Source organism: Loxodonta africana, chromosome 12 (assembly GCF_030014295.1).
Source record: "Loxodonta africana isolate mLoxAfr1 chromosome 12, mLoxAfr1.hap2, whole genome shotgun sequence".
In the NCBI taxonomy this organism is placed as follows: domain Eukaryota; kingdom Metazoa; phylum Chordata; class Mammalia; order Proboscidea; family Elephantidae; genus Loxodonta; species Loxodonta africana.
In genome coordinates, this window is record NC_087353.1 from 27,028,797 (window position 1) to 27,045,000 (window position 16,204).

At 39.1% G+C, this 16,204-nt stretch overlaps 1 protein-coding gene across 2 annotated transcripts in view; it reads left to right on the forward strand.

Moving 5' to 3' along the window:
* Nucleotides 1–1,076: 1,076 nt before the first annotated feature.
* The window catches only part of DDX1 (DEAD-box helicase 1), a 49,245-nt gene continuing 34,117 nt past the window's right edge, over nt 1,077–16,204 (forward strand). For both annotated transcript variants that reach the window (XM_023550432.2, XM_010591929.3), the window contains exons 1-9: nt 1,077–1,154; nt 4,345–4,396; nt 5,134–5,197; nt 6,177–6,206; nt 6,800–6,896; nt 10,284–10,331; nt 11,987–12,070; nt 12,291–12,374; nt 12,912–12,988. In XM_023550432.2, the coding sequence (XP_023406200.1) occupies nt 1,139–1,154; nt 4,345–4,396; nt 5,134–5,197; nt 6,177–6,206; nt 6,800–6,896; nt 10,284–10,331; nt 11,987–12,070; nt 12,291–12,374; nt 12,912–12,988 (552 nt within the window). In that variant the 5' untranslated portion in view covers nt 1,077–1,138. The remainder of the gene's footprint in view (nt 1,155–4,344; nt 4,397–5,133; nt 5,198–6,176; nt 6,207–6,799; nt 6,897–10,283; nt 10,332–11,986; nt 12,071–12,290; nt 12,375–12,911; nt 12,989–16,204) is intronic.

A 16,204-nucleotide genomic window follows, 5' to 3' on the forward strand; every position in this document is an offset into this window, starting at 1 on the left:
TAGGTAAAAGATGTGATAGTCTGCTTCTGTAGATTTACAGCCTTGGAAACCCTGTGGGGCAGTTCTACTCTGTCGTTTAGGATCGCTCTGAGTTGGAATCGACTTGACAGCAATGGTTTTGGTTCTGGAAACTGAAGCTCAGAGAAGATTCATGACTTTTTCAAGGTTACACAGCCAGTGGCAGAGCTAGAATTCAAACCCAGGTAATATGGCTCCTGAATTTTCACTTTTCACCCTACATGATGCATCTTGCCTTTCTGAGCCCATTCCTCCTATTTTTTAAATGGCGGTTTCACTCTGCTCCTTGACATCCTGAAGCAGGTTGCAGAGAGTACGGAGCATGAGCCCTAGCTTTAGGCAGACGTGGTTCAGATTGGCTTAAGACAGGTTATTTAACTTTCCTGAATGTTAGTGCCCTCATCTGTAGAGGAGACATAGTATTTACTGGACAGAGTTGTTGGGAGGATTAAGTGTTCATTAACTTTTCCTATCTCTCTGCAAAGAGAAAGGAGCTTAAAAATAAAAAGACATGGAAGTCAAATAAAACTCAAATTGTCCATGATACATCATTGAGGGGAGGGGAAGAAGGAGACCTAAATAATTACTTATTTCAATGAAAATATTTAGTAAATGCCTACTAGGTGACAGGTACTCACTAATACTGCTTCTCTGGGCAATGAATTCATCAGTCAACTCAAAGCCCTGCTTATCTTTGTGAGGTGAGGAACCAAGTGCACACTTTTGTTGTCAGATCAACTTGGACCCATCGTGTAACCCTAATCATCTCATTTCTGCTTCCCTGCCTGTGGGAAAAGTGATAATGATGACGTATAGGGTGCTCTAAACACATAGTTAACAGTATCTCTAATAATTACAGGTCCTGGCTACTTACAGAAGGCAACGTCCAGTTGATTTCGGCAGGCTTGCCAGGTCAGGTGAGGGTGCTTGGTGGGGAAAGGAAGAAGGTTCCTGGGGTCTTTTCTATGTCCGGAACCCTTTTTCCGGGGCTGAGTCCCTGCACGGACTTTGAAAGCAGAAGCCCGAGAGCCGGAAGCGCGCGCAGCCACAGCCAAAGCGTGTCACTGAGAAGGGAGGGAGGGTGGAAGAGAGTGAGCAAAGTGCGGAGGACAGTGCGAAGATGGCGGCCTTCTCCGGTGCGTTCGTGGAAGGTGGGGGTGGTGTGGGCGGTTCGTTCCACGCCTCAGTCCTCAGGCAACGGGCAGGGAGCTTTAGAGGCCGGAGCGGACGGGGAGCACGCTGTGCTGGAGTGCGCTGTCCGCTGCAGCCCCCTCGGGATCTGCCCTGCGGGACCAGGGGCGGCGGCTGAGGGGCTCGGCTCGGCTCGGCTCGGCTCGGTGTCGCGGGTGTGCGTTTCTGCCCAGGCGCTGGCCGAAGCCATCCTCTGCCCTCGCTCTTCCACCAGCCTTCACTTGGCTTTTCTGCCAGGGGCCCCGCGGCTGCGCGAAGCCTGTGGCGGCTTTGCCCTGGCTGCTCTCGGACGCCGAGGCCTCCTGCCCCTGGGACGTGGCGGTGGCCGGTGGGAACCCCCTTTCCGCCCGCGGCCGATCACGGGCTGCCAGGCTGGGCAGCAGCAGGCGAGAGGAGGCATCAGTTGGGGAAATTGCGATTCTGCCTCTGATCGTGGTTTTTTTTTTTTTTTTTTTCCCCAAATCCTTCCAAAAATAAAAGTTCCAGATATAAACGATCTATATTTATCGTTAAACGGCTTTATAGCCACATTAAATGTTGAAGCTGTTTTCATCCATATGCATACTAAAAAGTCTAGCATAAATTTGGAAAACTGTTTACTTACCGTATCATACCCTGCTTTATTCCAATCAGGATTTGAGTTGGCTTTTCTACGGCTACTAACCAAAACGTCAGCAGTTGGAATCCACCAGGCGCTCCTGGGAAACTCTATAGGGCAGCTCTACTCTGTCCTATAGGGTCGCTGTGAGTCGCAGTCGACTCGAAGGCAACGGATTTGGTTTTGGATTTTTTTTTATCTAACACAGAGAGCCCTGGTGGTACAGTGGTGAAAGCGCTCGGCTGCTAACTGAAAGGTCGGCGATTGAAACCCACCAGGGGCTCTGCGGGAGAAATATGTGGCAGTCTGCCCTAAAGTCTGCTTCCTGTAGGGTCACTGTTAAGTCGGAATCCACTGGAGGGCGGTGGGTTGGGTATCTGACCCAACAGTTGTCGTTTTTCCCTTTTCCTTTGTTGTCGTTCCTTTATGTGCCCATGATTTCACTAAGTTGTCATCAGTCTTAAATATACTAAATTCACATAGCAATAGATGTATCAAGTTAGGCTTAAACCCAGTAAACCAAACCCGGTGCCATGGAGTCCATCCCGACTCATAGCGACCCTATAGGACACAGTAGAACTGCCCCATAGAGTTAAGTTAGGCTTACTGCTTTTTAATAATCTTAACCTATTAAGATGACTTGAGATATTATAACATAGTATCGTATGTTCTTCGGTTTTCTCCTGTAAGAATAGTAGGAATTCCAAATCTCTGGTCATGAGAGAGGAATTCTGACTATTTTAATTGCGTCTCATAATAGGAGTCAAGGGGGAATTACTCAAGTGATTGCTGTTTTTTGTTTTGTTTTGGTTGTTTTTCCTTTTCCCAGCTCTCTCCTAAAGCAAGGTTTTAAAGCCAAAGTCTGTAGGGAATTCTAGGCTGTCATTTTATGGGTTTGTGTCTTTTGGAATCCTGCTCAAATTTCAGGAATGTCAGGACAAAGGGCTGGAAGAAGAGTCTGTGATATGATGAAATAAAGACACAAGTAGAATTAAATAAAGAATATTTCTATTTCTATTTTCCCCTTAAGTGTAAAAGTGATATTTGTAGAAAACGTGACCAGAACAAGAAGTTGCCTGAAATTTGCTCAAAGCAATCCGTGGGTTGCTGCATGTAATACAATTTTTTTTTTGCAAGCAATTCCAGCTTGCAGAATTCTATATGCAACATACTTAAGGCCATCGCTCCCGTTTTCAAGCAGTTTGCATTTTAAGAGAGAGAGTACAGGTAGACCTTTTAAAGGGGCACTTGTTAGACAGGTCTGCCTGGATATGCAACTTTAGATATTGGTTGATTTACATATATGGATTTTCCTGGGGAAGATTTAGAGGTAGGAGAGCCTTCTTTTTTGAAAATGATTTTTATACTTCCCATATCATCAATGTTTATATTAACTAATTTACTATGGGAAACCCTGGTGGCGTAGTGGTTAACAGCTACGGCTGCTAACCAAAAAAGGTCCCCAGTTTGAATCTACCAAGTAGTTTGAATCCAGCAGGTGCTCCTTGGAAACTAGTGTTGCGTGTCTTGTATTAATTGCTAGCATGATTCTTCTCACCTGATGCAAAGGAGAGGTTACTTTGGAAAAGGATATATTCAATTTGTAGAGTTCATTTATGCCTTGTCACAATTCCAAGAAGTACAAAATTTCCAAACTGGTTATCTTTGGGGCTTGGGAATATTTAAGAACTGTTCCATTTTTATAGGAATATATACTTTTTTAATTAAAATAATGGTCATTAATAAAAGCTGCATTTTGTAAATGCAGACTTTAAAATAAAAATTTCTCATTTGGAAAGGAAGTTTAAGTAATCCATTTAAATGCTTCATGTATAACTACCTGTATGTTCATTTGAGAAATGATGAAATGACAAACACCAGCCAGGAACAACTCAATGCACTCACTTAGGACTGGCCTTGAAGTAGAATTATTTGAATATGTGTACAATTAAGAGCAGGCCAGTTCTTCAGCTGACATTTCCAATTTCTCAAGTTTTTGTCCCTGGCGCCTCTTTCTGTTAACCAGAGTTTGACGTATGGCTGCCAGTAAATGTGGGCTTTCTTTTCATGTCTATTCATTTATCTTAGATCCCTGAGGGTATTCACGTTGTCCTTGAGTAGCCAAGATACATGGCTCTGTCTTTAGATGAAACAACCAAAGTCCTGGTATAGAATCCTAGGTGGCAGGGTTTTTACTAGTTATAGGAGGTTAACACTCACTAGTAAGTGCTTTGTATTAAGTGACAACTAGTGCCAGATGCATTTTCTATTATTTAACCATCCAGTATCCCAAGCAGGTAGGTAATACTGACCTCACTTTGTGTAAGGAAATAGGCTTAGTGCCTTACCCAAGATCACATTGCTTTAAACTCGTCTTTCTTCAAAACTTGTCCTTTTAAACAGTGCCACACTGAGTAGGTAGTATACAGCTGGGATAAGCTTCAGCGCCTTTACCCTATGAACCGTCATTTTAAGGGCGATATGATTTATGTTAAGTTTAATATGTGTGGTTTTTTAAATTATTTTTTTGTTTTCAGAGATGGGTGTTATGCCTGAGATTGCACAAGCTGTGGAAGAAATGGACTGGCTGTAAGTACATGAAGTGTAAACATACCTGTGACAGCTGTGTTTTACAATTTAAACAGTTATTACTTTTATCAAGTATTACTGGGTCAAGTTGGGTAAATAAAAATTTTTTTTCTCGTGAGTCCCTAAGTTAGAGAAAGCTTGCTTTCTAAACTTTGATATATTTCCAACTGAAAAAGATTGGTCATATTGACCAAATAGAATTCTCTTTTAAGCTTATTGTTTAAAGAGTCCCTGGGTGGTGCAAATTATTAAGTGCTGGATTCAAACCCACCCTGAGGTGCCTTGAAAGTAAGACCTGGCGATCTGCTTCCAAAAGGTCACAGCTTTGAAAACTCCCTGGAGTGCAGTTCTGTTCTGCACACATGGGGTCACCATGGGTTGGAATCAGCTTGATGGCAACTAACAACTACAACAGGCTTTTTGTTTAACATGAGTGAGTTAGCTTTCCACCAAATCAAATCCACTGCCACCGAATTGATTCTGACTCATAGTGACCCTGTAGGATACAGTTGTAGAACTGTCCCACAGGGTTTTCAAGGCTGTGAATCTTTACAAAAACAGACTGCCACATCTTTCTCCTGTGGAGCAGCTGGTGGGTTCGAACTGCCAACCTTTCCGTTAGTAGCTGAGCACTTTTAACCACTGTGCCACCAGAGCTCCTCTAAATTAACTGGATGACTTATTTTAAACTATGTGTTTATTACTAACTAAAATTTTTCAAAATATGTCTCTCTTAGTCTCCCAACTGATATCCAGGCAGAATCTATCCCTTTGATCCTTGGAGGAGGTGATGTACTTATGGTATGTTAAAATTTGGTAAGGGGGTCGGGATCTGGGGACACATTTCTGGGGCTGTCTACAGTGTACTTTAAGAACTCCATAGGCTTCAAATTGATATTTTCTCCAAATTTTATTCGTTCACAAGCATTTACGATATATGTACTGTATGCAAGGAACTGTATAGAAACTGGGGGGGAATACAAAGGTGAAGAAGATTCAGTCTTTGTCCTTGAGAAGCATAAACCCAATACGGCAGCTTGGTGCATACAAAACTAAATGTCATACAAGACAATGTGACACCTGCAAAAGATACTCAAAGTACTACAGGATTCAAGGGGGTGGGGTGGAGACATTCACTTATCTTTCTGCTCAAAAGAGCGTAAAGAACTCTGCCTAGAGGAAGTAGATTTTTAACAAGGAAAGATGTAAGAGAAATGCTGTCTAGGTAGAGCATCAACAAAAACAGGGAATGAAAGATATGATCCAGGAGTAATTCAGTGAGATTGTAGCATAAAATACGTGTGTTTGAGGGTGGGGTGCAACTTAAGATAGGAAATATATATTGAGTCAGATTATTTGGGCACTTTCTCAAGTGTCATGTAAAAGAATTTGGTATTTGTTGGCAATGGCAAGCATTGTAAGTTTTTAAGCATGGAGGTTACGTGGTTAGAATTGTGTTTTTATGAAGATTAATTTGGTAGCAGTTTGTAGTGTAGCTCTGAGGCATTAGGTGCTGTTAAGATGCTTTTGTAATAATTTGGTTAGAATGATGAGCGCTTAAACTTGAATGGTGGCAATGGGAAAAGGAAGGAGAGAGCAGATTCTAGAGGGAACAGGAAGAGAAGTGACAGGATTGACAGTAGAGTTGACTGAAAAAAACGTGGGTAATCTGGAGGCACTGAAAATACAAGTAGTCAAGTGTTAAAGATTTCTACGTGGTATCATGTTAATTAGACTTCTTTAATCGACAACTTAAACTGTAAACTTTCTTTTCACACAGGCTGCAGAAACAGGAAGTGGAAAAACAGGTGTAAGTGATAAACTTAAATTGACTTTGTAAAACACTTGAATTTTAAAGCAGCTCTGAATAGTGGTTTTTACTTTGAAATATTTAATAAAACAACTACCTCCCAACTGTAATGAATTGATTGCCTAGCGCTGGTGTTGATTATTGTTGTTTTTGTTGCCATCTGATTCTGAAGTAAGATCAAAGGAGTATGGCTTTAAGAATACCTTTAAACCGGTTTTGGAGAAAGAGGTTATAGAATCTTTAGTATTTATATTCACTTCTGAAATATTAATACATTGGCTGTGGTAATGAAGAGGTTGCAGATGAAGGCAGATCTCTCGTTAGACTGGATATTTTTTCTCTTTAGGTTGATTCTGGCAGTACCCCTGGCTTACTGTTTTGGGCTGTCATCTGGCTCCTATTTCATTTATTCTGTCAACTCTCTTGTCTAAGTAGTATTTTGTGTTTGGGCACAATGTAGGATATGTGTAATTATTTAATGTCGAGCCTAACTTTTTTGTCATCTATATAGTTTTTTTTTTATACAGATTATTAAACTGTTGTTGTATTTAATACCTGAATATTAATGTAGAGAATGTTTGTTTCTTCAATAGGCTTTCAGTATTCCAGTTATTCAGATAGTTTATGAAACTCTGAAAGATCAACAGGAAGGCAAGAAGGGAAAGGCAACAATTAAAACTGGTGGTTCAGGTAATTTTTTTATATTACTATTTCCTTTTTTGTGTCAGTCAGTGATTCTTGATTCTCTGGCCTTTAGAAATGTGAGGCGTTTGCCCATTTTTATTGTCAGTATCTGTAGCTTCTTTTGGCATTGCCCTGGAAACTAGGTGTCTTAGTTATCTAATGCTGCTGTAACAGAAATACCACAAGTGGATGGCTTTAACAAGGAGAAATTTATATTCTTACAGTCTAGTAGGCTAGAAGTCCAAATTCAGGGTATCAGTTCAAGGGGAAGGCTTTCTGTCTCTGTCAGCTGTGGAGGAAGGTCCTTGTCATCAACCTTCGCCTGGGCAAAGTGCATCTCCGTGCAGGAACCCCAGGTCCAAAGAACATGCACTGTTCCTGGCACTGCTTTCTTGGTGGTAGGAGGTCCTCAACTCTCTGCTTGCTTCCTTTTCCTTTTATCTCTTGTAAGATAAAAGGTGGTACAGGCCACAACCCAGGGAAACTCCCTTTTCATTGGATCAGGGATGTGACCTGAGCAAGGGTGTTATATCCTGCCCTATTCCTCTTTAACCACAGGCAGAGATAATGATTTATAACACGTAGGAAAATCACAAAACGGAGGACAACCACACAGTACTGGGAATCATGGCCTAACCAAGTTGACACATATTTTTGAGGGGCACAGTCCAATCCATGACACCAGGGACTCTAAGTGTGATTTATTTTTTAATCACAATATGTATTAAATCAATATTCTGCGTACTTTAGTATGACTGATTATTCACTGCAGAGCCAACTGGTAAACTAGATTGTATTTCTTTTTCTATACAACTTTTTTTGGAGAAAATAATTATTTTTCCATCTGCTTATTTTTAGGAACCAATTGTTAATTCTTCCCAGATATTCTAACGGCTCTGTCAATCACCTCTCCTTAGTATTTCACTTCTTTTTTTTTTTTTAATTGTGCTTTAGGTGAAATCTTACAGAGTAAATTAATTTCCCTTTCAACAATTTGTACACAAATTGTTTTGTGACTATGGTTGCAGTCCCCCCAGTGTGTCAACACTTGCCCCTTTTCCATTTGTCCGTCTTCCTGTCCCTTCCTGCCTTCTCAGCTTTGCTTTTGGGCAAGTTTTGCCCATTTGGTCTTATTTACATGATTGAGCTAAGAAGCATGTTCCTCACGTGTCTTATTGTTTATTTCGTAGACCTGTGTAATCTTTGGCTGAAGGGTGAACTTCGGGAGTGACTTTATTTCTGAGTTAAAAGAGCACCTGGGGGCCATAGTCTTAGGGTTCCTCCAGTCTCTTTCAGACCAATAAGTGTGGTCCTTTTTTGTGAATTTGAATTTTTTTCTACATTTTTCTCCCTCTCTGTCCAGGACTCTCTATTGTGATCCCTGTCAGAATGGTCAGTACTGGTAGCTGGGTGCCATCTAGTTGTTTTGGGCCCAGGCTGGTGGAGGCTGTGGTACTTGTGACCCATCTGTTCTTTGAACTAACATTTCCCATGTGTCTTTGGTTTTCTTCATTCTGCTTGCTGTGGACAGGATGGGACCATCGAAATGTGATTTAAAGCATTAGAAATGAAGAGTTGTTCCTCCTCAACTGCTAGTAGTGCTCCTTATGAAAAACATTGATATGAAAGGTTCAATTCTGCCATTTTAGAATTTATATTTAGTTATTTTTGATGTTTTCTTAACCTGACAACTTCATCTGCCTAGTATTAAAGGTAAATTGATACAGTTTTTGCAGAGGTATGAAGGATTTTACAAATAATTGATGGAGTAAGTAGGAACCCATGGGTGGGAAGCATTGCTTATGCAGGGAAGAGAGGCATACTTGTGTCCTGTCAGATAAGAGAGAAGGAGCCCAGGAAGTTAAAATGTAAAGTGTAAATCTTAAACTCAGTTTCTTATTTTCAGTCTAGTCTCCATAGAGATTGGCCCTTGTGTTAGGGTTTCCGGTCCTATCTGTGCCATGTAATCTTACCTCATTTTCCTCATCTGTGAATTGTGTTGTTTCTTTTGGCTTCTAAATTCCATTCTATCTTTATCTACGGATTTGTTATATTTTAACACAATTTGTTCCACATTGTAAGCCATTCTTGTTTCATGATACAAAAAAAAAGGATTGTGACAAAATAGCAAGTTTAAAGTGGAGTGAGCTGGCTTATCAGCGTTTTCTTCTCTGAAAGTAATGAGTGTTACACAGTTCATAGAGTGGATTCATTTTCAATGAATTGTGAGATTAGATAATAGAATATAAACTATTTAGATTATTGGGCTATCCCAAAATAGTTTCATAACTTGTGACTATATGCCATCATTTATGAGAAAAGCTGATAAAAGAGAATGCATTGAAAAGAAGGGAACAAGAATGGTAAGGTTCTAAAAATTGTGTCCTATGGTGAATAAACAAACTAGATATTTAAACAAGGAGAAGCACTGAAAAAGGAGATAACTATTAAATCATTCAAGGGTTCTAGAGAGATAATTGTTCTAGAAAGCAGAACCAGGACTAATTAGAAATAATCTAGCTGAAGGTTTAAACATAAACTATATTCTAATAGCTAGACTGAGACAGTAATGGAAAGGAGAATCTCAAAAGAAATTTACTTCACTGTCATTCAAAGTGTTTATGCAGGTGGTAGATATTTTTTGACCAGAAATAATCTAGAAAGGATTTTGCCTTTTGGCAAGTTGAATAGAAAACATGTAGTGTTTTCTTTAAGCAGGAGCTCCTGGGTGGAATAAATGGTTAAGTGCTTGACTGCTAACTAAACAGTTGGTAGTTCGGACCCACCCAGAGGCACCTTGGAAGAAAGGCCTGGTGACCTGCTTCCCCAGAGCACAGTTCTACTCTGCAACACACGGGGCTGCCATATGTCGTAGTCGACTCGACAGCATCTGGTTCTTTGGTTATCCATAGACTATTAAGATGTCCCAGAAAAGGAAAATGTAGATCCCACAGAAGTGAGAAGGAAAAAGTATTGTGAGTTTTGAATTAAGATAAAGGACTTGCTTTCTTTTAATAGTGATTATAAGGTAACTAATGAGACCCTGAAATATTGAAGGTCATTTATTTCCAGTATGATTGAAGTCAGTTTGTTTAATGACCTAAACTTCATTTTATCAACATCCTAGTGGCTGTGACAGAGATCAGTGTCATCTAATGCAAAATGCTCTGAAGCAAGTGAGGAGATAAGGTTATCATCCTTCGCGTATTGTTACAATTTTCCCTTTTAGTTATGTCTTTAATGAAAACAGAAGTTATACTTGTATATTCCAAATGTGTAAAAGCATATTGAATCTAGAGGAACTAGATATCATATAAAAGATACTTGCTTTACTTTTTATAGCTTTTAATTTCACATGTATGTAGGTAATTTTTCTTATTTTAATTTGTTTAGTGCTGAACAAATGGCAAATGAACCCGTATGACAGAGGATCTGCTTTTGGTAAGTAGATAGATTTTCCAGTTGATTTTGTAATTCAGAAAATTTATCTTTACTAAGGCTTGAGAATACCAAGAAAATTTTGAAAAAGGTATAGTAAAGGGAGATTTAATTTACTGATGTTAGAATACAGTTCCACCACTCATCTGCCAGTTTGTCATATTATGGTGGCTTGCGTGTTGCTGTGACGCTGGAATACAGCCACTCCAATCAAACAGTATAGAACTGACATAGGAATAGACAAATAGGTCAGAGGAATATCATGGAAATAAATCCAAATATATATGAGACATTAGCGTGCAGGGAGAAAATAGCATTTCATCTCAGTAGGAAAAGGATGATCTGTTAGGAGCTGGCACAAATTGACAGTCCATCTGGAACAGTCCAGAGTTAACTGATGTCTTATTCCATAATTAAAAATAAACTCTAGATATATTTAAGATTCATGTATATATATAAAAGAAAGAAGAAATTTTAACATACAGAAAACCACATACAACTTATGAGTGGAGGAACTTCGCTAAGAAACAGGAAACTCAGAAATTATGAAATAAAAGGTATATTCCAATATAAAATTATGGGAAAAGATATAGATAATTCAATACACAAATAATATGGAAGAGTATTTGCAAAGATAGAGAATCCTTATAAATTAGTAGGAATTCTTAAGTAGATAACTGATAAAGTATTATCTCTGTTGGTAAGAGAAAGATAAACAGCCAGTAAGAAGAGCAAATCCAAATGGCCAGTAAACTCGTGAGATAGTAGAGAAATGAAAATCCATATTGCCATTGATAGAGAACTTCAAAAGTTCAAAGTTTCATATAACGCAGTGCCCATATGAGAGAGAATTTATAACTTGATCTCTGATAAGTGAAGTAAGGTGTGTAATGAGGTGCTTTTTTAAGCATTAAGAAATGATTTCTGAAGTTTGTTTGACACTCAGGTGCTGAATATGAATTGCAGACATGAACCAGGGCAGAAATTATAGTTTTTTTTTTTCAATACAAACAAAAGCTAAATGCTTGCCAAGAAGCACCTACTGTGTGGATGTCACCGTGACTGACGATGATGTAGAATATCATCACCTTACAGAGTTTTGTACCTTATCTTGTGGAGTCCTCATGTTAGCAAATAACAAGTATGTCGGCATTATGGTTTCTGGATCCATGGATGGGGGAACAGACCAGAGACAGTTCCTATTATATTTTAGTACAATATTCACTCACATTCTAATTTAAGCATCGTATCAAAGCAACAAATATACCTGCATCACCCTTCTTTAAAGGACTGTAGAGAACAGTTGTCTAAACATATTTGTGTTGGTGATGCATCTGTTATTAGCGTAAGCCATGTTAGAGGCTGTATTGATTCCTATTCAGACTTGTTGCTGTAAAATCTTGCCCTAGTTCACAGATAACATTATAGAAGCTAACCCCTGACATGGCCGAGGAGGGCCAGGGGATGATTTAGAGCAGTTACTCTTGGGGAAGATATTGCCATCACTCAGGAATCAGCAAGTCAGTTTCTGGAACATGGTAGCAAGTGAAAGAATTACCTTATTAATGAGACTCAATGATATTTTTTTCAGAATGCGTGATTTATACAATCTGTACTGACATGTTTTTCTGTTTGTTTTTTCTTTCCCTCAAATCCAGCAATTGGGTCTGATGGTCTTTGTTGTCAAAGCAGAGAAGTGAAGGAATGGCATGGATGTAGAGCTACTAAAGGATTAATGAAAGGTATTTGGACAGCATTTGTACTTGTAGAAACTTTGTGGCAATGTATTATTTACATGGACTTTGCTTTAAATAACTTTGAGATTTTTAATGGTACAAAAAGATCTAAAACTCTTCATTTGGCACATAGGAAATTGTAATTCAGAAAAAAGGTAGTTGCATGGTAAATGAATCATGTGCGTGAGGTACTTTATATAACTTTCAAAGTATTTTGCCCTTATAGGGAAACACTACTATGAAGTATCCTGCCATGACCAAGGATTATGTAGAGTTGGCTGGTCTACAATGCAGGCTTCCTTAGACCTAGGTAAGTATTTCTAAAATTACTGAATTTATTGATTTATGTCTGCAGATTGTTAACATTTCATTTTCAGAAGCAATGCAAACTTAACCATACAAAGTTTATGTGTGAGGGACATGGGAATAATGTTACCTTATGTATACCCCGCTCTATTCCAAAAAAAGATTTGGAACAACGTACAGAAAATGCATATATTACTATAGTAGAAAATTGGCAGAATAAGTTTAAGAACGTGAATGAAATCAGCGTAAAGTTAGTGTTCATGAGTAAGTACTGTAGAGCGCTGCCTAGATGCTTGCAGTTATTGTAAATTCTGAATTTCTTTCTGGCAAAGCAAAGAGGAATGCAGTGTCACTTGTGTCCATAGTGTCACATAATCGCTGTAGGTTAAAAACAGTTCACTTGTTTGCAAGATTTGGAAACTTAAGGGAAAAATTTCCTGTGGTTTCTCAAAATGGAGGTATTGTAGTGTAGTGCAAACAGACTTGCCTCTTTTAGAGGGCTTTTGACTTTATATTTACTCTTACCACATTTTAAAACCAGGTACTGACAAGTTTGGATTTGGCTTTGGTGGAACGGGAAAGAAATCCCATAATAAACAGTTTGATAATTATGGAGAGGTAAGTTATTGTATTATTGCCTTCAACATAGCATATTTACATGATCAGTCATGATATGACTTGTGGGTATAGACTTGATTCTCAAAAATAGGTGGATATTTTATGCCGTTTGTTAGCCCCTCTGATGTATATTAATTTGTCTTCTCTTTTTACCTCATATCGATTTGGGTTTTGGCTTTGATACATATGATATTCTCCTTTCTTTTTTGAATTGTGGTAAGGTATACAACATACAATTTGACATTTAAACCGTTTTCACACTCAAAATGTTGTATAACGGTCACTGCTATTTGTTCCCAAAACTTTTTTATGGCTCCACACATAAAATCTGTAGCCGTTAAGGAATAACTCAGCCCCTTCCTGCAGCCTGTGGTAACCACTGAACAGCTTTCTGTCTCTGTGCCTTTGGCTATCCTAGGCATTTTATATAAATGGGATTCTATATTTGTGTTTTTGTGTCTGGCTTATTTCACTTAGCATCATGTTTTCAAGGTTCATGTTGTAGCATGTATTCTGTTGCTGGACACTTGGGTTGTTTGTACCTTTTGGCTATTGTGAATAATGCTGCAGTGAGGATTGGTGGGCAAATATCTGAATCCCTTTTTCCAATTCTTTTGGGTATGTACCTAGGGGTGGAATTACTGGGTCATATGGTAATTCTATGTTTGACTTTTTGAGGTACTGCCAGGCTTTTTCATAGTAGCTGAAATGTTTTCCATTTCCACCTTCGATGGGTGAAGGTTCCAATTTCTCCATATCCTTGCCAACACTTGTTATTTTCTGTTGTTGTTTTTATTTGTTTGTTTTTAAATAATAACCATCCTAGATGGTATGGAGTGGCATCTCATTGTGGTTTAGATTTACATTTCTCTAATGGCTAATGATGTTAAGCTTTTTTTCATGTTGTTATTGGTTATTTGTGTATCTTATTTGGAGAAATGTCTGTTGAAGTCCTTTGTCCATTTTTTGATGGAGTTGTCTTTTTGTTGAGCTGTAGGAGTTCTTTATATATTCTGGATATTAAACCCTTGTCAGATACGTGATTTCCAATTATTTTCTCTCATTCTGTAGGTTGTCTTTTCACTTTCTCAATGATGTCAACTTTTGATGCACAAAAGTTTTTTTTTTTTTACTTTTTATTTATTTAAATTGTGCATTAAGTGAAAGTTTACAAATCAAGTCAGTCTCATACAAAAATTTATATACACCTTTCCGTGTACTCCTAGCTGCTCTCCCCCTAATGAGACAGCACACTGCTCTCCACCCTGTATTCCCCGTGTGCGTCCAGCCAGCTCCTGTCCCCCTCTGCCTTCTCATCTCGACTCCAGACAGGAGTTGCACACATACTCTCATCTGTCTACTTGAGCCAAGAAGCTCACTCCTTACCAGTATCATTTTCTGTCTTGAAGAGTTGCCTTTGGGAATGGTTCCTGTCTTGGGCTAACAGAAGGTCTGGGGACCATGACTTCTGAGGTCCTTCTAGTCTCAGTCAGACTAATAAGTCTGGTCTTTCTTTTGTGGTCTGCATCCCACTGTTCTGCCCCATCAGGGATTCTCTGTTGTGTTCCCTGTCAGGGCAGTCATCGGTTGTAGCCAGGCACCATCTAGTTCTTCTGGTCTCAGGCTGTTGTAGTCTCTGATTTAAACACTGGTGGCGTAGTGGTTAAGTGCTACGGCTACTAACCAAAGGGTCAGCAGTTCAAATCCACCAGGCGCTCCTTGGAAACTCTGTGGGGCAGTTCTGCTCTGTCCTGTAGGGACGCTATGAGTTGGAATCGACTTGACGGCAATGGGTTTGGTTTTTGGGGGGGTTTTCTGTCACTTGGGCTCATAATTACGTTGTGTCTTTAGTGTTCTTCATTCGCCTTTGCTCCAGGTGAGTTGAGACAAATTGATGCATCTTAGATAGTTGCTTGCTAGTATTTAAGGCCGCAAATGCCTCTCACCAAAGTGGGATGCAGAATGTTTTCTTAATATATTTTGTTACGGCAGTTGACCTAGGTGTTCCCTGAAACCATGGTCCCCAGACCTCCATCCCTGCTACTCTGCCTTTGAAGCATTCAGCTGTATTCAGGAAACTTCTTTTTTTTTTTTTTTTTTTGGTTTAGTCCAGTTGTGCTGACCTCTCTTTTATTGTGTGTTGCCTGTCTACTATCTAATAAGTGAATACCCCTCTCCCTCCCTCCCTCCCTCCCCACCCTCATAACGATCAAAGAAGATTTTCTTCTGTGTTTAAACTATTTCTTGAGTTCTTTTAATAGTGGTCTCATACAATATTTGTCCTTTTGCAACTGACTAATTTCGCTCAGCATAATGCCTTCCAGATTCCACCGTGTTATGAGATGTTTCATGGATTCATCATTGTTCTTTATCATTATGTAGTATTCCATTGTGTGAATGTACCATTATTTATCCATTCATCCGTTGATGGACACCTTGGTTGCTTCTATCATTTTGCTGTTGTAAACAGTGCTGCAATGAACATGGGTTGCACAAGAGTTTTTTTATTTTGACGTTCAATTTTTTCTTTATTGCTTGTGCTTTTCATGTCATGTTTAAGAATCTATTGCCAAATACAAGATGTACCCCTATGTTTTCTCCTAAGAGGAGTCCCTGGGTGGTACATACAGTTGACTGAAAGGCTAGAGGTTCGAGTCCACCCAGAAGTACCTCAGAAGAAAGGCCTGGCAGTTTGCTTCCAAAAAATCAGCCATTGAAAACCTTATGGGGCACAGTTCTACTCTTAAATATATGAGGCTACCATGAGTTGGAGTTGACTCTGTGGCAATTGGTTTGGTATTTCTTCTAAGAGTCTTATGGTTTTAGCTCTTTTATTTAGGTCTTTGGTTCATTTTGAGTTAATTTTTATATACGATGTGAGGTAGCAGTCCAGCTTCATTCTTTTGCATGTAGAAATCCTGTTGTCCCAGCACTCATTTCTTATTTTTGATGTAAATGTAGTTGTTCTGGCGAGCCTAAATATATAGTGATATATAATGAGCCAAAATATCATCTTGATTCTAAAAAGCCTGTCAGATGCTTTTATGATCTTATATGTATTATAAGCATTTTTAAAACCTACACTAAACTGTAAGGCATTATTTTGAAACAAAAGATTACAGCCTGGGAACTCCTATGGGATAGTTCTACTCTGTCATACAGGGTTAGTATGAGTTGGAATCACCTCAGTGGCACACAGCAACAACAGCGTACTTC